A 21,634-nucleotide genomic window follows, 5' to 3' on the forward strand; every position below is an offset into this window, starting at 1 on the left:
CCGACAAGTGAAGGGCGGTCGAGGAGCAGAGGGGAGGAGGAGGGGAAGGGCTGAACAAAGGTGAGGACGGGACGGGGCAAGGAAGGAGGCAACGGAACTTTGGTGGGATACGAACGAGAGAGAGAGAGAGAGAGAGAGAGAGAGAGAGAGAGAGAGAGAGAGAGAGAGAGAGAGAGAGAGAGAGAGAGAGAGAGAGAGAGAGAGAGAGAGAGAGAGAGAGAGAGAGAAAAGTGCCCTAGAATCAAATGAAGAAAGCAGCGAAGAAGATATGAAAGAGCTGTTATTCCTCACGATGGCTCCTTTCATTATAACTGCTACACTCAACTGTCATTTTCACCGGGACATTATACAACAACAGTGAAAGTCGATTATTTGAAGGTATGCAGATTATCTGAAATGCATTTACAAAAACCCATTTAATTATACGCAATGACCTTCCCCGTCAGTTCTCTAAACTTTTCTCTCTCCCGTGACCTTTCCAGCGGGGCGTGCACAGAGTAGTGGGCTACATACATCCCACAAATGATGACGTTCATAAAGATTTAAAATATGCCGAGCAAAATGCTTCCCTCTTCAAAGGCTCTGAGGGTTTTAATGCTTAATTATGCAACACTTCATAAATCATTTGGGGAAGAAAGTATTATGTTAACAGGGTTCATGCGGCGTCATAACGAAGCATTAATTATTCCTTCTTTCATATTTTATTTCAAATGATTCCGTAAAACATTCGCGCAATACTTAAAAATTTAAATGTAATTTTACATTTATGAAAAAAATCACATTCGCTGATTTTCCGAAATGAAGGGGAGTCGCAGAAACTTGTTCCCGATTTCTTTCTTCGCATAAAAAGAAAATAACGAAATCCGGCTGAGTCGCAGCAACTCGATCATAACTTGACGCAAAAATCTTTAGAATTTTGCAAGAGGTGAGATATTTCATTTGGTTCATCTCCGACTTATCTGAAGCGTTGGCCATGCGAGGAGGAGGGAGACCTTACTTAATTAGATTTGGGTAATGATGTCCATTGTGTGCAAGAGTCACGTCAAGCTATACCAGACACTCCACTAAACAGGCAATACACACCAGAATAAGGTCAGCCTCTCTCTTTCGGTAACCACCTGAGTGAGTCTCAAGGTGGCGTGGAGAACTATGTAATTAGCTTAACTCTTGTCTTTGTCTTACAGTTGGCGAAGCACCAGAATAGACAACGTTTCAATATGTCACTTCCTGTCCTACTGAATAACGAAGAGGAACGAGAGTGAAGGGTCGGACATTTCGCGAGACACAAAACACGTCAGGAGAGAAAACACCACCATTAGATTATATAGCAGAAAAAAAACATCTTAAACACCAACACAGGTTAGTACGGTCCACCTGAAGAAACAAACACACTGCTTCCTTCTTTTTCATCTTTTCCCCTTCCCTTCACATTATTACTCAAAGGTTACTCACACACAGGCAAAAGAAGTACTAATGCATCATGTGAATCGTTCGTTCGTAAGCTTTCAGGAACGGATATTGCGCATACTTAATAAAGCATAAATTAATTAATCACAAACATGGAGTCGAGAGAGAAATTTCCATGTCCAAACATTTGCACTCATTCGGCTTTGGTATAAACAGCACCGATCAAACAACCACACACACACACACACACACACACAGAGAGAGAGAGAGAGAGAGAGAGAGAGAGAGAGAGAGAGAGAGAGAGAGAGAGAGAGAGAGAGAGAGAGAGAGAAAGTGTGTGTGTGTGTGTGTGTGTGTGTGTGTGTGTGTGTGTGTGTGTGTGTGTGTGTGTGTGTGTGTGTGTGTGTGTGTGTGTGTGTGTGTGTGTGTGTGTGTGTGTGTGTGTGTGTGTGTGTGTGTGTGTGTGTGTGTGTGTGTGTGTGTGTGTGTGTGTGTGTGTGTGTGTGTGTGTGTGTGTGTGTGTGTGTGTGTGTGTGTGTGTGTGTGTGTGTGTGTGTCCAAGCACGAGCGCAAAGGCCAGCTGGCACAAGGGGAAAGACGAAGTGGTTGTTCACAAGAGGCTGAGCAGGAAGATGGAGGTATTCAAATTAAAGAGATTTGTAGTTTCCTATAAAGCGGACTTAAAAATAATAACGTTTATTTGGACCCACACTTAAACTTGGTCATGTCCTTAAGGCTGAAGTGAACTCTGCCCGGTATTTCATCTTGGACAATCAGGTGTGTAATATTAAGAAGGCAGGAAATACAATACACCGAACAAGTAATTCAGCTTCCATCGTAACCAGAAATATATGAAAAATCCAAAACCAAAGAGTAAAATACGAGACACCATCATCACTATCATTACCTCCAAACTACTCCCCTTGCACACGAAAGAAGCATTATAAGAACTGACGAACCTTCTGATATTCCCGTCAGGAGAAATGAGGCAAGAGAGAGAGAGAGAGAGAGAGAGAGAGAGAGAGAGAGAGAGAGAGAGAGAGAGAGAGAGAGAGAGAGAGAGAGAGAGAGAGAGAGAGAGAGAGAGAGAGTCCATCAATCTGTGTAAGCAGTAGAAAACTTGCACCTCTCTGGCAACGCGACCCACTTGCAGCTCGTACACTTGTTTTATTTGATTTCTATTATTAATATATTCATTTATTTATACCTACTCCTTGAACGGCTAAAGAAAGATATTATAAGTTTTTGTAGCCATTGCAGTGAAGAAAAACGCGCATTTCAACACAAAGTTAACCGTTGTTTTTCAAGTTCTTTACGCTCAGGGACGGCCTCTGAAGACTCGTGTTCCATTAAACTTTGAACATTAGGTATTGCAAGGGCGGGAGACTGATAGCCTGTCCACTGAACAAATTACAGTTTGAAATGATACTTTGTTGTTTTTGTTCGCTTCCTATTCCTGTACAAGAACATTCGACTCTTCTACTTTTTTCCTGACTCCTCAAAAGTTCTCTCTCTCTCTCTCTCTCTCTCTCTCTCTCTCTCTCTCTCTCTCTCTCTCTACTCTCTCTCTCTCTCTCTCTCTCTCTCTCTCTCTCTCTCTCTCGGATGTGTGTGTGTGTGTGTGTGTGTTTGTGTGTGTGTGTGTCTGGGTATGTTGAAAGCTAAATGAATAAAATGATGACGACTGAGGCCAATTAAAACTCAAACGGCCTAAAGACGACCCTATAATTAGACCCGTACATGTGGGCGATATTTTACATTCAGACAAGCAAACGAAGCGAAGACACTGAACCAAAAGCTTCCTATAACAAAGATTATTTCTAGGTATGATGTTTGTGCATCTTCTTTGTGGGTGTCATTTTCAACTAACGTGTTTATAGAACTAGTTGGACTATTTCACTGCAAGAATTATTTTTCATAGCCACTTACTACTTTTTTTTTAAACTTTTTGTTCTACCGCCTTTAAGATAGATGTGTTGCTTAGAAAAGACGAAATTGTCTCCCTATACTCTTTCTTCTATATCTCTGCGAACCATTTTTTTTACAAAGCTTTGGATGTGAACAACGGATGGTCATAGCGGCGGTAGCATTATATAGGAGTGTAAGGGAAACATATAGTCCAATAAGTATGTCATCATGAACACTGCACCATCAGAACATTTCCCTAGTATCATGCAACTCTTCATCACGTATCTAGTCTAAGTTCATATCAAATAACAAATGCTAAATAAATTCTCAACCCAACCCATTAGGATATTGCTGCACAGTTTCCTTAACTCTACACATATTCAGCTGAAGGTCATCCAGTGAAAATTTGTCTCACAGATATGGCAACCTGACCTTCATCATTTCCTTTTCTATTAGGATATTAAAGCAGTGGGAGGTGAAATAATCATTCACATCACTCAGCGCTTCCATTTCTCCTCCGTCGTCTGATTCCCTCCTTCCTTTTAGCTATTTTGCGGGGATAATGCACGTCTTAGTTTTCAGTTTCATTTTGGATGGGTGTGTCTGCATGAGCTGGAAAAGATGTCAGGCGAGAAAGGAAAGTAAGAAGGGAGCATGAATGGACAGAGAGAGAAAAACATCTGTGTGGAATAAGAGGTATCAGAAGGGGAGACTGTAAACGACACGCAATATTAAATGAAGGCAGCGCAGGTGAAAAGCAGGGAATAAAAGAAAGAAAAAACAGCATAATGTTCGTCTAAATAGAAACTCCGCAGGAAACATTCAAGAGAAAAGAGATTAAGGCACGAGAGAAAGAAAGTAACAAATGGGACTGAAAATGTGAGAATGAAAGAAAGAGCGGGAAATGAAACATACATGAAAAAGTAATGACTTGAGATAAAAAAAAAAATAGGTTACAGGATGGGTACAAAGAAAGAACGAACGAAAGGAAAGAAAAACAAGAAAAGAAGAGAAAGAAGGAAGGAGAGAAAAAGAATAAAAAGAAAAACAGCTACAGGGTGAAATGTAAGCGGTCAGGAGCACTTGTTTGACTTTCTCTACTTATCTTTAGAAACTCTTCAACTAAATATTGACCAAACTACCCGTGTGTGTGTGTGTGTGTGTGTGTGTGTGTGTGTGTGTGTGTGTGTGTGTGTGTGTGTGTGTGTGTGTAAAGGAGGAGGAGGATTGGCCACAACAACAACAATAACAACGACAACGACGACGATGACAGCGGCGTCGGCGGCGGCTTGCAGAGAGAGAGAGAGAGAGAGAGAGAGAGAGAGAGAGAGAGAGAGAGAGAGAGAGAGAGAGAGAGAGAGAGAGAGAGAGAGAGAGAGAGAGAGAGAGAGAGAGAGAGAGAGAGAGAGAGAGAGAGAGAGAGAGAGAGAGAGAGAGAGAGTGAGAGAGAGAGAGAGAATGTACAGGCAGACAGACAGACAGGCACATAGATAGATACAGACAGATATAGAGTGGTAGACCGAAGCAAACAGAAGGGAGAAAGAAAAACAAGAGGCCCAACACAGTAGGTACAGAACGAGGACAAAAAAATATGGAGACAGACAGACTTGTATCGAAGGCGTATTGGGGATGTGGACACTGGAGCACCGAGGGACTCCATTATTAATTGCGGTCTTGAGGTCAGGTACACAGCCAACTGACCCTCGACCCGACTCACCAAACACTAGACCGCGGACTCCCATTTATTGATACCCCGCCCAAGCACGCCCCCTCGCCTTCCCCCGCCCGATCCAAGGGATTTCTGAATCTTCACGTATATCGTCACCTTTAGCCTACACGGCAAGCCAATCATGCGCTCAACACTCGTGGGTGTCACTGATATATGTGAGGTTTCAGGTTTGCAGGTGACGTGATCTCACCAGCTGCTCAGGATTATATTTCTCTTTCTTCGCCTGGATGTGTCAGAAATGAGTCCAACAGGGAAGGAGGAACCAGTCACGAAATGCCGCTCAACGCCCGGTCATGAGTCAGGCGCGATGGCGTGATACTAGTTTACGAGGTCATTCACATCAGACTTTAAGTACAAGGTTTGTTTAATATTCAAGTTTTTGACTTTGTAATCACACTTCGACTTGAGTTTAAATCATTGATGTTATTTTAAATTCATATTCTGATTAAGATCGTGACTCACGTATCAGGATGTGAAACTCAGGACTGCAGGGTGACGCTCCAGCCATTCCTTCATGATAAACACTATTCGTCCCTCTCTGTTATGTCGGGTATTTCTGGAAAATGGCTAAATTGCTCACGGAAAGAGAAGAACTGAAACTGAAAACAGATTTTCATAAACAACGGATTTCCACATAAGGATTTCATAAGTTCCATGACCCACTTCATTTAATCTGAAAACATGTGGGCGTGAAATAACTGTGAACCTATATGGGCATTTCAGTATTTCACGTGCATTCCTTTGTGCGCGACTGGCGTGCCCTGGTCATGAATGGCTGGCTACCCGATTTCCCGCCAAGCACCACCCTCGGGACACCTTGATTTGTTTCTCTCAAAACCGTCAGTGATACATAATATTTCCTGCACGTAATACCAGGATGCTCTGCCGTCTTAAATTAGTTGCATGCAAACTTTGAAGCAAACTTTTATATACGCAGAATAATATTTTGCATCCTGGAACGGCACGCATTAAATAATTCTTACAATTTTTCCTGATATCAATTTATTCATCTAGTACTTTATTTTATTTATTTATTTTTTTATTTTATTCTATTTATTTTATTTATCTATTTTTTTTTTTTTTGTGGAACTATTTTCCACGGGATTGAAACTCTTGCAGGCACGTATTAGCCCTCGATTACCCGGGTTGACTTCGTTGACGCAATTCCACTACGCTGTATTTTGCCTGTTATCTGGATATTCACGTTACAAACCTCGAGTCACTTAAACACCGTTAACTTTATCCAATCCTGTAACCTGAAACTGCCGTAAAGAGAATCAGGTCAACAGTGTATATGGAAGCATCCAAACGGACAAACCAATCTATTATTCTCGACATTTTTCCAAGCGTTCTCCTCACTCCAGCTCGGCCTCAGTAATTCCAACCCCTCCTTTCCCACACTTAACTCCACAAAAAATGGAAATGTTCTTAGTCAATGTATATACTGGTCCATTTAGCTCGCGACTTTTTTTTTTTTTTTTCCATGGGCTGCAAAGCTGATTTCTGTCCGACAGGTAACACGCACAAATCAATCCTAACATGACTCCATTAAACAATCGTTTTTTACACGCCTGATGAATTGGCAACAGTTGAGCAGAACGAGGTATAGACAGGAACTCAATCGTGCAATATATTAGCCACTATGTTTGTCACGATGTCGAGAAGCTTTTCATTATCCGCTACTTTGCTGGTCAGTGTTCCCTTATCTCGCCGTTCAGCAACTTCATCTGCTATACCGTTCTCATTCCGCCTACGTAACTCACTGTTTTGCACACCAACATCACCACCACCACCACAAACTCCCATCGCTCATTTTCTTACCAGTCTATTGGATATTTATCGACATGTTTTCGTATAACATAGAACCCTATTAGTATTATCACTGGAGCTGCTACTCGTACTTCAACAACATAAACATCAACTACTAAAACTACTACTACTACTACTACTACTACTAATAATAATAATAATAATAATAATAATAATAATACGTGGTGCTCTTATAAAAATTCACTCTACAAAATGGATATACTAAAACAAGTGTGAGCCAAAATGCAAATATCTGCCAACGCACTGACACAATAAAAAAATATCTTTGTGGTTTATAAAGTTAGTGAGTAGCCTGACCAACACCAGCCCCTGCCCGCCCTGAAGCTGCAGTGGCCGCCTTGGCCTTGACCCGCTCACAGGAACACCGCATAAAGCACATTTCCTTCAAATTAATTTATTGCCGAATAATAACTTTGTGGAGGGAAACTTTTGGAGCTTAGCGGGAAATTCTGCAAAAATGAGGGCTTTTCTTAATATGACTGATACCAGAAACTTAATGAAAAAACGATGACTTTTCTTGCCCCGAGACTTATTTTTTAGAAGGAAAACTGTGGAACACAAACTCTGCACGAATAAAGTACCTTCCAGAGTGCAGCAGAGACTGGTGAGTAAAGGACATCAGGCCGCGAGGAACAGATGCAGATTGCAAAACCTGGCCACACTAACACGATCTTCCTCATCAGGCTCAACGCTACACACGGCCACGCGACACAAAACAACGATGACAATAACAAAACAGCATCATCAGCACCAGCACCAGTACAGTAGTAGTAGTAGTAGTAGTAAAAGTAGTAGTAGGAGGCAATATTTCTGTACCAGCGGCAAAAATATCACCACCACCACAACGGCAACATCAGTAACGACCACAATAACAACAATAATAATAATAATAATAATAATAATAATAATAATAATAACAAAAATGACAGCAAGAAAACCGTTTCACCGCATGGAGGGGCGCCCTACATTCGCCTCCCCTACCTGCCGTCCGGAGGCGTGGCAGACAAGTTGGTTCTCGCTACAACACACTCTGAATTAAGGCTTTTCAAATACAAAGCAAATATGCAAATATATTTGGTCAAAACTGAAATACTTATATTTTGTTTCCTAGGTTACATTTTCATGATTTACTATATTAATTTTGCTCGTGTGTGTGTGTGTGTGTGTGTGTGTGTGTGTGTGTGTGTGTGTGTGTGTGTGTGTGTGTGTGTGTGTGTGTGTGTGTGTGTGTGTGTGTGTGTGTGTGTGTGTGTGTGTGTGTGTGTGTTTTCATAAAAACATTCCATTCTAACATCCCAACAGAGCCTCCTCCCCTCTCCCTAAAGAGTAACAAAAAAAAAAAAAAATCGTGTCTATATCTATCGCCCCGTAACAGTCTCCCATTAAATTCTCTCTCTCTCCTCCCTCCATCGCATTGTTCTTTGTTTCAGCCGTCGCCCCTCTTGCTCCCCACGTCACTTCAGCAGATCCTAACACAACGTCCGCCGTCGCCTGGAGTACGTAAGTGTGAGTTCGTTTATTTAGTAAGGCTTTTTGGACCTTCAGGTGTAAAGGCCAGGTTGTCGCAGGTTATCGGGGACTACTTCACCTGTCAGGAGAGAAGGTTCTTGCTTCATCCGAGACAATTTTTTTTCTTTTTTATTATACTCTGTAATTTTTTTTCTCTTTATAAAAGTGGTGAGACTGCGCAAAGTTTGGTGGGATTTTGTTTTTTACTTTAGTTCATGATGTGGATGCATTGGAAGCAATGCATTCATTTTGTTTTATATGCATTTGTCAAAACATCTCGCATTCAGTGCACGGCTGTGGAGGGAAATATTATCCACTTCTGTTTGTCTAAAAAAAATAAATAAATAAAAATAAAAAAACACCAACAAATACATGTAAGCTCTGAACCAACGCATGCTTGTCTGCACACCGATCAGTAATTGGCAATTCAGCATACATCAATTTAAGAATTCTTTTCTTCTTTCACTGAATACAGCAAAGCCAATACACGAACACCACTACGCCATACTGAGACGAACAAACGGTTGTCATAGAAACGAGGACACCGACTGGGAATGGAACAATAAAGTTCTTACCATAACCAAGATTCCAGAATCAGATCAGTTCCATACAAGACTTTTTATTTCTTTCAAACAACCAAAGAGTATTGAGAGAGAGTTTACCGGCCGCATATTCTTACTGATGGTAGACCTTTGTTTTTTTTTTTTTTTTTTTCCATTAGGGCCAAAAAATTTTCAATGCTTAAAATCGCTGATAAAAATTGCTTCGGTACAGTACTCAGGTATCTGTACTTCGTCACTGTACAACACTGTCCGTGGGCGGGAGCACATGTGTCCGCGAGCGCTTCTTCTCCCACCATCCCTAACTCTAGGAAGCGATGCTAGCTGCATACAAAGGTGGCAATTGACCTCCCAGTGGTGACGTGAGGTTCGCCTCTGTCTCTCCCTTGAGGCGTGCGAGGCTACAAAACACCTTACTGAGGCAAGACGGCATAAAAACTGGAGGAACACAAATACATTTCAGGTTGCTGCCCAAACCCACCATGTGTAGCGGGACGTCTGGACCAAACATGAAAGGGAAGAAGGGAAATAAAGGAGCGGCGTGAAAGGCTCGGAGTCACTGGGATGGGATGGCAGGCAGGAAGAAGTGAAGGAAACAGACAGCACCGGTACCAAAGGAAAATGGAAAGAAAAAAAAAATCCGTCACTTCTCTCTCTCTCTCTCTCTCTCTCTCTCTCTCTCTCTCTCTCTCTCTCTCTCTCTCTCTCTCTCTCTCTCTCTCTCTCTCTCTCTCTCTCTCTCTCTCTCCTATGCTACTTCCACAAGCGACTCAGCTTCGGGTAAGCAAACACTAAATTACGCATTCATCCAAATATTCATGGATGACTGAAATATTTACCAAGACAAAATCGAAGAGGAATGAGTTTCTTTTCAGTTTTTGAGTCTGCAGCAAGTATGTCACAAAGTCTTATTGATACCTAACAAGCCAGCACTCCTTCACTACTTTAAAAATATATAACAAACTTTTGCATCTCAGAGTAAAGGAGTCACAAAATATTACTCAAACTGTTTTACACACAAATTTCCAAGACTTATACTACGTTGAAGTTGTTTATGAATTACTTATGACAGTGTGTATGAGTGGAATCTATTTTTACTGATTCTTAAATATGAACCAACCTTCTGAATCATAAATGCATAATTCAAGGGCCCTCCATCCAAACATATCATCACATTTTCTCTGATTCATTCCCATTCCAAAATGAGACGGTAAGGGGAATATGCAATACGGCTGACCGGAAAGGAATTGACGTTTCATTTCAGTCACATTCATATTCTTTTATTTTTTACAATACGCGCGTTCTAAAAGGGAATATTTTTTTTTTCTCCCTGCGATCCCGACTTTGCTATAAAAAGCTACACACGTTATCTAGTTGATTTCAACCTGAACAAGAACTGAACTGGAGAGACATGCGACTTAAAACTTGAAGAACTGTTTTAGCATAAGCTCAACAGAAAAGGAATGGTCACGGAGTCTGAATACTCCCCAAGGTTTGATAAAATTTACAAATACGTAAGCAAATTAGGAAAAATTTTATTTTTTTTTTATTCATATAACTAGTTATGAGGATTAACTTAAAACATTTATTTTTTTTTTCAGATTTGTGTTCAACTGAAAAGCAATAACCACACCTCCAATGCGAGAAAAATCGTTACTGTGCCTAAAACAATATTCTCACCTCCGTTACATTTAGGCCTACGGAGAGAGACAAAAGCGAACAACTATTTTATAAGCTTTAATAAGAAATAAGTAACACTACTGAGCCAAAAGTAAAAGGAATTTTCCGAAAGTTTTGTTGTTTCCTTCCGTTTGATTTTTTACCTGCGAGAATCCGAGACCAACTGATTTTTCCTTCACAGTAATGGGAAGTTGGTTTTTGGCCGCGACTTTGAACTGCCTCTTAATTTCCTTCTGTTGTGTATACGCAAGATTGTTCGGACTGCTTAGTCTCTCTCTCTCTCTCTCTCTCTCTCTCTCTCTCTCTCTCTTGTATAGGTTTCCCATGTTTTCACCTTGCAAGAGAGATAACAGGAAGTATAAATAGATAGATGGATGGATAGACAGACAGATATATACTGTAGATAAATATGGAAATAACCTTATCTTTATTGTACAGTGAACCCAACGAAAAAAAAAAAAACTATACAAAATAGAAATATGATCTTTGATAATCTTCCATTCATTTATTTTCATCACTATTGATGCAAACTGTTTTGACTGACGATTACAAATGACAATGGAAAATGTGTATCATACCTTATCTTCTTTTAACGGCACACATCCTCAATCACTCACGACAGAAAGCACTGAACAATAAATAACCGATACAGAAAACAATGCAGGGAAGCAGGATAAGGTCGGTGTTTAGTTCTGTTGGTAGGTCTGTGCAAATAATAATGGTGAACGTGTTATTAATTGGAAGTGCAGCCAATTACTGGTGCTAACAAAAGCATCTGCTGTTTATCTCTACACAAAAAAAAAAAATCATTATAAAGCTTTCGCATCGGCTCTTAGCATGTAATCACACAATTCTGACAATGTCGGTTCTCCGCTTTACTATTCATGACAATGTTGCAAATATTTTCATACCAAAAAAAATGCTCTTGATATATGATCGAGCACAGGAGCAAACACCAATGACTGAGTTTTAATGATGTGATGCACCACCACCGACAACATGATGTTTTCAGTCTAACACTTCACCCTTTTCAAAACACGAATGCAAAGCGTACTACATTTGCACCACTGCTAATAATGTATATTGTAACTAAATACGTAGTTTGATTATAAAAGATCCACTACATAAATACGACGTGTGTGTGTGTGTGTGTGTGTGTGTGTGTGTGTGTGTGTGTGTGTGTGTGTGTGTGTGTGTGTGTGTGTGTGTGTGTGTGTGTGTGTGTGTGTGTGTGTGTGTGTGTGTGTGTGTGTGTACTACTACTACTGCTGCTGCTGCTGTTGCTGCTATTAATTACTACTAATACCACCAACACCAACAACAACAATAATAATAATAATGATAATAATAATAACAACAACAATAATGCAAATAACAAGTAATAATAAATAATAACACTAGAATCTTGGGCCGAACATTAGTACGAAAGTAATAAGAGGTTGGCGCAGCTGCTGACAAACGCTAAGCATAGATCTGCGCTTGGCAAAATGTTAATACAAGAGCAATCTTCACCAACAGAAAACACTTGCAATAAATCCCATTCCCAAGAGCAAACAGTAACAAAAGCACTGGAGAGGTCATAGCACTAATCGCCAAATGAATGACAAGGATTTCAATAATTAACATTACATCACAAAGTACAGGTTGTAATATCCTCAAAAAATAATGCCGGTTGGAATAACAGAGCGAATGTTAAGCACAGGACATGTAGTGCAATTCCTGTCACTGATGATGCGAAATGTGTAAAAATGCATAATCCTCATTAGTTAGCTAGTCGCAAAAACAGGAGTCTCTCATTCCCAGTTGAAACCAAATACATGAAACACTGCATGATTCATGGTAGTTTGAAAACGTGTTTTGGCAACACGCTGTACAAATAACAGAGCTGCACTAACCTGCCGCCACTGCGGTGCATTACCATACAGGTGCGGCGAGGTAATATTGCTCGGGCACCTGTAATTTGCAAGAAGGTATTTAAGAAAATTTCTGCTTTTGGGATATTATTGCCTTTCTGTCCAAGAAGTAATTATTTTGTCCGTAAGTAAACACAGCACAATGAGAATGAATCACATTAAAAAAAAAAAAAAAAAATTATATATATATATATATATATATATATATATATATATATATATATATATATATATATATATATATATATATATATATATATATATATATATATATATATATATATATATAATGGAACACTCTCTCTCTCTCTCTCTCTCTCTCTCTCTCTCTCTCTCTCTCTCTCTCTCTCTCTCTCTCTCTCTCTCTCTCTCTCTCTCGGGTGCGACATTGCAGGTTGGAAAACACTTAAAAATAAATGTTAATGTTATTTATCTACATATTCTTAGTGTGTGTGTGTATGTGTGTGTGTTTTATTTTATATATATATATATATATATATATATATATATATATATATATATATATATATATATATATATATATATATATATATATATATATATATATATATATATATATATATATATATATATATATATATATATATATATTCTATTGAGTGATTTTGCAAGGAAAGTCAATATTATTTGTACATTTTGTTTTCCGCATCTATAATCTTACTTAGCCAAGGGATTATTTTGCCATTCGAACATCGCTAAAAAACAAACTCGAAGATCAAGATATGAGGGGAAGGGCGAGAGGAAATAGAATGAAAGGGAACGCGGAGAAAAGAAGCAGGGAGAGAGGGGAAAAGGAGTGAAGAAATAACGGGAAGAGGAGAAAGAGGGAAGTAAGAACGAGGAAGGATGGCCGAGAACGATCCACGTTAAAGAGGAGACAATTTAGTGTTTCCTTCCGTGTTGTTAAGGCAGTTTCCCGGCGTGAGGCATGCAGGGCGGGGGCAAGGGGGGAGGGGTGGTCACGAAAGGAGGGAAGGGAGGGGGGGGAGGTGATGGAGAATCCCTCCCTTCTTCTCCCCACAGTGGCCGCCTCGCTTCCATCCATCACAGCGGTACACCAAGGGAGGTAAACACAGCAATTTGTATCCCTCGCTCTACCTTGTTATAACCTGGGAGCAACGCCACCAGCACCGCCTCCTTCCTTGCCCACCTCAACCTTCCTTTCTCCTCCTCATTCTCCTATCCCATCCCATTCCCCTCCAGTTTCCGTCCTCATACCTCCGCCCTTCCTCCTTGTCCTCATTTTCCGTCACTGTCCCTCCTTCCTCTTCCTCCTCTTCCTTGCAGTCCTCTGTCTCCACCTCCTCTTATAAGCATCCTGGTTCTCCTTCCCTCTTAGTTTTGGTTGTGTTCCTCCATCTTCGCCCCTCAATCCTCCGCACTCTTCTCTCTCTACTTCAGTTAATTTTCTCTGCTCCTCTTGATCACCATCGGTACACAAGAAATGGACTCTATCAAACCCTGGATTTCTACCTTATTACATCACCTCTTACTCTGAATATTAATGTGCGCGTTTGCTCCCGGAATATATGTTTTCCTTGGTGTATTATGGTACTCTGTTCCTTTCGTCATCATCCATTAGTACTTGTAGTACTTCCCTCTACTGCTATTACTAATCATCATCATCATCATCATAATTGCTGTTGTCGTTGTTGCTACTGTTGTTGTAATTATAATTTTTAATCATGAACACTATTATCATCATTACTGTCATAATCATTACCAGCCACAACAATTACCACCGCAATAACAACACCACACAGGGTAGACTGTGGTGGAGCACTAAATGTATTAACCCAGTAAATTTTGGCGCATGGGAGCCACCCGGACTGCTCGCTGTTGCTGCTGCTGCTGCAAATTTTCCCACATTACTGAATGGCTTCATATTATCTTCATGTTAAGCCATTAGGCGTGGCTCCCACTAAGAGGCTTTGTATCCACAACAGCACGTCAGGCAGCGGTGGCTTCATACACGTCCCCTTGCCCTCATAAACAAATCATCAGGCCACGCCAACACGGACGCCAAAGCGAGCGTTGCTTCCCCACAAACCAATATAAACAGAGACATAACTGCGTACAAATTAATGAACAAATACGGAAATGAAAAATAAACGATAAGTAAATCAATAATGAACACACAGTAATTAAGCAAGTAAACAAAACACGCGTACAGTCCAGCCAAATAAATGAATGTAAATATGCCACAATTAACATTCCAGCCAGAGCGATGCCCTTTGAGGAACACAGAAACATCCCCGCTTGCTTAGGCCTAGTGGTGATAGCGCTTGATCAGACCAGCGATTAATTTACCCATTAAACAACGAAGCCTAATTAATGACCTTCACGTAGGGGAGGGGCAAAGGGTGAGGGTGGAGAGAAGGGAGGAACACATGCCCGAAGACCCACCTGTCCTCCCTCAACCCCTCGTTACCCACCCACTCAAACCATCAACCTAGCCACCCACCCATCCATCTATCCACTCCCTACCTATTAAACCATACGTTCTGACCTTCCTCTACCATCTACCCCCTACTAGTCCCACTTTTTCACTCCTTACAGCTCTTAAAACCCACTCTACCACTCGTAACACCCCTGTACCTTCTCATCAACCTCCACACTCGCTCTCTGCCTCCTTGACCCAACCCTCTGACCAGCCAGCAGCGAAGCCATGTACCCGTCTGCCGGAAACAGTTCAGGAAGCAGATGTTACACCCTCCTTCGGCGCGTCAACAACACGCAGACGACGACAAGAGGCAGCAGACGCCCCTCGGCCCTAAGTCCTGAGCCGCTGTCACCTCCCACCAGTAAACACAAGCCACGGACAAAGACAAAGCAGTTTCAGCCAAAGAAGTGAGAGCGATGGAGGTAGGGAGGGAGAGAGGGAGCAAGGGAGGTGGAAAGGGTCAAAGAGTGTGTGGTGGCGAAGCTGGTTTTGGTGTTGGTAATGGTATAATAGTGGTGCTTCTGGTTATTATGGTAATTACAGATGTGGCTGTGGTGAGAGTAGTTGTATTAGTAGTAGCAGTGGTGGTGGTGGTGTGGTGGTGGTGGTGGTGGTCAAAGGAGGTAGAAACATGAATGACGCCTCTGTATTTACCACGGAAAACTAAGATGGAGGATATCGACGAATGAGAGACAGAGACAGAGAGAGAGAGAGAGAGAAAGAGAGAGAGAGAGAGAGAGAGAGAGAGAGAGAGAGAGAGAGAGAGAGAGACATACAGTACCTTAAAAAATAAAAATAACTATTTCAACAATCATAACTTCAAAGAGATACAAACAATAAGAAAACCACAGTACGGAAAAACAAACAAACAAACTGAATACAAGAGAAATAAAGGAGAATGAATATTAATGAGAAAGGATAAAAAGAACATCGTATGTAATTAGATCAAGAAACCAAATGAAATCGAACAGTATAAGGCAACAAAGGGTTATACGAGCGAAGAAGAAAGAGGAAGATGACAACACACGACACACGGAGGTGAGTCAGTTAAAGGGGATGTTGAGCAAGAGGAGCCAAGGAATACAGGTAAGGGAGGAGGTGCGGGGAGCGGGAGAAGAAGGGTGTAGGGCAAGGGTGAAGGAGGGAAGAAGGGGCGCAAGGGAAGGGAAGGGAGGAAGGAGCTGGGTTGCCGGCCATCCGATACCCGAGCTGAATGGTGGTTGGGTCATATGATCGCAGGAAAGAGAGGGTTTAATGGTTACACGGCGTGACGAGGAGAACCCTAATGTGTGCCCTGTCAAGTTCAAGCTCGCCCTCGTCTCTATTGTCATCATCATCACCATCACCATCGCTTCTCCGTTTCAATATCCACGTTATCTTCACAGGTGTATAGGAAGGTCGCTGGTATTTTTCTTGGTATTATTCTTATATTTCTTTTCTAGTTTTACCAAGTTAAGAGGGCTCTCATAATTTTTCCTTCTCTTTCTTGATATTTTTTTTTCTGTATTCACAAACTTGCTATTCATGTTATCGGTGAACCCGAACCTACCTTACTCTTTCCAATATGAGACGCAGTTTTATAGTTTCTTCCTTTTTTCCCGGTCATTTCATATCACTATCCACCACCACCACCACCACTACCACCACCTGCTCCTCCTCCACGAACGTTCCAGCGCCCCGCACCTCGTGTTCGTTATGTCTCGGTGACGTGGCGTGACAACTTTCTTTGGTGAAAACAATCTCTTATCAACCACTATGTCATTATCCACCTGTATTGCCTCCTTGTGTGTTCTCCCACAAGTAATTCTATTTCCGTGTTTCCCTTTACTCTCTCTCTCTCTCTCTCTCTCTCTCTCTCTCTCTCTCTCTCTCTCTCTCTCTCTCTCTCTCTCTCTCTCTCATTGATAAAACACATACACACACACACGCTAACACAAACACTACGCTGACTTGGACACAAAACATGAACCACATAAAGTTAAATAAAAACATCCCACAGACACAGGGAAAAAAAAAAAAAAAAAAAAAGGGAACCATGACTTTACCTGCCTTATCTCGGCCGCTTCCCCCGCTGTCCGGCACTCCACTACACCATAGCGATACGTGTCCGAATATTGCGCGGAAAAAAGAAAGAGAAACACTTTAGGTCAGAAGACTAGGAGAGAAAAGACAGAAGGGACAGGGAAGAGACGGGTTTGTGTTGACAGGTCGCGACAATCACAGTGGTATCTCTCTCTCTCAGCATGGATTTGATATTTAAGAGAAAGGATGTTTATTTAAGCAGTGTACATGTGTCTCTCTCTCTCTCTCTCTCTCTCTCTCTCTCTCTCTCTCTCTCTCTCTCTCTCTCTCTCTCTCTCTCTCTCTCTCTCTCTCTCAGCGGGAGATAATCCTTCACTTGGCAGATACGAAATAAAAGCATATAGCAAACTATTACCTCCAAACTCAATAATTCTCACCAGATTTAACATACGAGTGGGAATCAGTTATTTACTCGCCCTCACAAACAACATAAATTACTCAGTCAGTTCGGCGTGATAAATTTCCAGGTAACCAGCAATACGAGGCAATGACGATTAATCCCCGCAAGCAGTTACCATTCTCTACGGCACGTCCAATCTTCACCATTTCCCTCCCGTCTGCAGATTCACCATTAGTCTCCACGCGCCATCTCCCCGCCATCAACACAACCTTCCCCATTGTCTTGGCAACAATAACCACCACGCCAACACGCCGCCATAGCAAAGCACTCCGTCGTCTCCGTCATTAATACCGAGACTCCAATTACAAGCCACGAACACAGATCGCCGTGGCAACACAACAACGTGCCATCACACTCCACCACCCACACACACATACATACACACGCACATACACATAAAGACGCCTTCTCTAATTTTAATTGCTTACACACAAGATGAGCTCACTGCTTTCCCGTCCTCGCCGCCACTCAGCACGCAGAGGCTTACCTGCGGCAGATGGATGAAGCGTCGTGCTGATACAGGAAAATTAATCATATTGTGTTAAAGTTAAGTCTCTCTCTCTGGCACAGCGTGGGCTTGTGTTCAGATTTACTGCTATGATTACCACCACCACTACTACTACTACTACTACTACTACTATTGCTGCTGCTACTACTACTACTACTGCTGTTACTACTGCAATTATGATCATAGTGAATATAGTGCAATATTTGCTGCTTATTTAGTCTGCCTGTCTGTCCCTTTGTCTCTATAAATCTGTCTGTCTGTCTGTCACTACTACTACTACTACTACTACTACTACTACTACTACTACTACTACTATTATTAATCCTGCTGCTGCTGCATCTACTATTAACATTTTCTTTTTCCAACGACGTTCATTAACCAACGCCGATATTTTTCCATCAATCGCAGTTTTTCTCTTAGAATTTTATATATTCAATCATGTGTTTACTCTTTCAATTTCTTTCGCAGATACAAAAGTGATGCAATTAGTGATATCAGCAAAATATCCAAAATGTTAAGCCGTAAATATATATTTTTCAACGGCATTTTTACATAACAGTATATCGCCACACGATACACACAGAGAGAGAGAGAGAGAGAGAGAGAGAGAGAGAGAGAGAGAGAGAGAGAGAGAGAGAGAGAGAGAGAGAGAGAGAGAGAGAGAGAGAGAGAGAGAGAGAGAGAGAGAGAGAGAGAGAGAGAGAATAAAACTACTCGTACCTCCAACAGATTCTTAAATGTCGATCAGTGTGTAGGAAGAGCAAGTAGTGGTACTTCTCTTTTCCATCACTGTTTTTAAGGTCATCCGGCCGCCCCGCTGCATAAACCACACTGAATTCAACCCAAAAATAAGAAAAGAGAGAAGTTACGAGGATTTGAAACTAAATTATGCACGTGGGTTACTGAACAAACTTGACCAGGAGTGAAAAATGCGCCGATGGAGAGAGAGAGAGAGAGAGAGAGAGAGAGAGAGAGAGAGAGAGAGAGAGAGAGAGAGAGAGAGAGAGAGAGAGAGAGAGAGAGAGAGAGAGAGAGAGAGAGAGAGAGAGAGAGAGAGAGAGAGAGAGAGAGAGAGAGAGAGAGAGAGAGAGAGAGAGAAACGAAACGGTATAACTATTAGTGAAATGTAACAATTCCTATATTGAGACAGTAACCACAATCATTCTGAGATGCAAGAGAAAGCCTGAGCCAACAGTCCGACGGGGAGGCGCAAGGATGGAGATGCAATGTGTCGGTGGCTCTCATATTCAGCCGCGCAACACGATCGACAACATGACAAGCCGGGAAACTAGTACGCCATCACCAACACCACGAGGGACGCTAGACAAAGTGCGCGAAGGGAGTACTATGCATTCATTCAACGTTTTTCTCTTTTCTTTTACTTTTTTTTTCACTAAGGTTTCTGTCGGTTAGTCTATTTTTATGTTTTTTTTTATTCTTTTCTTTCTGTGCACGTTGTTTTCTTGGTCTTATATTCTTCCGCGTGCTTTTCTCTCCTTTTTCATCATCTTCTTCTTCTTCTTGCCTTCCTTCTATTTTTTTTCCTTTTATTATGTTCTTTTTCTTCTTTCTTTCTTTCTTCTTCTTATTCCTCGACCCCTTAAACTTTTTCGTTTTTTTTTTTCCTCATTTTCTTCCCCTCCTTCTTGCACACTTTCTTTTCTTCTTCTTCTTCTTTTCTTCTTTTTTCCTCGTCTTTTTCCTCTCTTTATTGCACTTTTCTTCTTTTACTTTTTCTCCTTTAATTTCATCTTCCCCTCTTTCTTTCACATTTCTTCTTCCTTTTTCTTGTTTTTCTCTTTAGTCGTCTCCTCCTCCTCTTCCTCTTCCTGCTGCTTCTCCTCCTTTCGCAACTTCGCTAATGACAGACATCGGCGTGATACACGAGTCCTGTGGCGCCGTTCCTGTCTATTGCATCTTCTTCCCGCCCTTTCTATACAACTGTTTCAAATCCATGTATTCATTTTATTCTTTCTTCTTCTTCTCGGTATTCTTTCCTTCCTTCTTTCTTTCCAATGCATCCACGACCCCAAAACTTTACGAAAATGCAAAGTTGATGAATATAATATGAGTACGATTGACACTAGAAAAGAAAAACAAAAGAATGTGTTTGAATTTGTTCCATTTTTCTCTCTCTTATTTTCTTACTAAGCAGTAATACGCGTTTGATTGTATCTGTGGATTGTGGAGTGAATGCCAGAGAGAGAGAGAGAGAGAGAGAGAGAGAGAGAGAGAGAGAGAGAGAGAGAGAGAGAGAGAGAGAGAGAGAGAGAGAGAGAGAGAGAGAGAGAGAGAGAGAGAGAGAGAGAGAGAGAGAGAGAGAGAGAGAGAGAGAGAGAATAAAATGGCTGACTGAAAATAACAATATATATGACGTCTGAAAATACTTAATTTTTTCATCGTTCTATGGTATGTAAGTAAAAAGTTTCTTTGATATTGTGACTTCCGCGTTGGCTTGTGTCCGGAGCGTGGTGGGCAGCAGAGGCGTCACGTGGCCAAGAATCTAGGCCATCGCTATAAAAAATTACTGCATCTGGCCGCCGCGATAAGAAAATTTAATGGCCTTAGCCGCATACGCCTTGATATGAAAATATGCATAAACTACAGCCACTGTTACTACGGCTGCTACTACTGCTACTACTACTACGACTACTATTTCTACTACTACCACCACTGCTGCTACTACTATTACTGTTACCACTGCTGCTGCTGCTACAACGACAACACTACTACTACTACTACTACTACTACTACTACTACTAATAATAATAATAATAATGATAACAATAATGATAATCTGTGTAATCAGCCAGGTGATGCGCCATGCGTAACTAATCCTACACTGAGCGAGGGGAGGATGGCGTGAGGCTGGAGACCCAACAAGTGCCTGCCAGTAAATATCAGGTGATCATATAGGCAAGCACAGGAGGAAGAGGAACCTGCCTAGCCCTGGTTGAGCTTCGCCTTATATCCTGTCTTTATCCTTTCCTTCTTTGGCCATTCATACTTTTTTTCATGCACGGTATTATCTGTTATTTGTTCTTGTATCGATTGTGATGATTTTTCTTATTTTCCTCTTTTTCTGTCTATTTCTGTTCTTGGTACCACTAGCACCACTACTCCTAACACTGTCCATGTTATTAATTTACTACTACCACTATTACTACCACTACTACTATTACTACTACTACTACTATTTTTACCACCACCACTACCACCCGACCACCACTACTACTACAACTACTAATACTACATATTACACACTTGTTACTTCTATAACCACCAATATCAACACCACCCGTTCTCATTTTCTCTCTATCTGTTCTCATTTATCCTTCCTCCTTTCCCCCTCTTCCCCATCCTGCCCCTCCTTCACCACCACCTTCTGTCGTTCTCTCCCTCCTTCGTCACAACCTTAATACTTCCTTGGAGTCAGGACGTTGCTCAATATCCCCTCTTTATCCTGCCCTCCTGCACCTCGTCACCCTTCTCCTCTTCCTCCCACGCATCTTACAGGGACAAAGCCAGGAGGAAAGGATATCTAGCAGGCCGACGGAAGGAAGGAAGCCCTGCAGAGATGAGGTGTGAGAGAGAGAGAGAGAGAGAGAGAGAGAGAGAGAGAGAGAGAGAGAGAGAGAGAGAGA

At 41.4% G+C, this 21,634-nt stretch overlaps 1 protein-coding gene across 7 annotated transcripts in view; it reads right to left on the minus strand.

The window, feature by feature from the left end:
• The window catches only part of LOC135112561 (uncharacterized), a 153,165-nt gene that overhangs the window by 70,449 nt on the left and 61,082 nt on the right, over nt 1–21,634 (minus strand). Inside the window, exon 3 of one of the 7 annotated variants that reach the window (XM_064027021.1) lies at nt 12,519–12,576. The exons of the other annotated variants lie outside the window; for them this stretch is intronic. Coding sequence (XP_063883091.1) covers nt 12,519–12,576 — 58 coding nt within the window. The remainder of the gene's footprint in view (nt 1–12,518; nt 12,577–21,634) is intronic. 7 annotated transcript variants of the gene reach the window in all.

This window comes from Scylla paramamosain, chromosome 24 (genome assembly GCF_035594125.1).
Source record: "Scylla paramamosain isolate STU-SP2022 chromosome 24, ASM3559412v1, whole genome shotgun sequence".
In the NCBI taxonomy this organism is placed as follows: domain Eukaryota; kingdom Metazoa; phylum Arthropoda; class Malacostraca; order Decapoda; family Portunidae; genus Scylla; species Scylla paramamosain.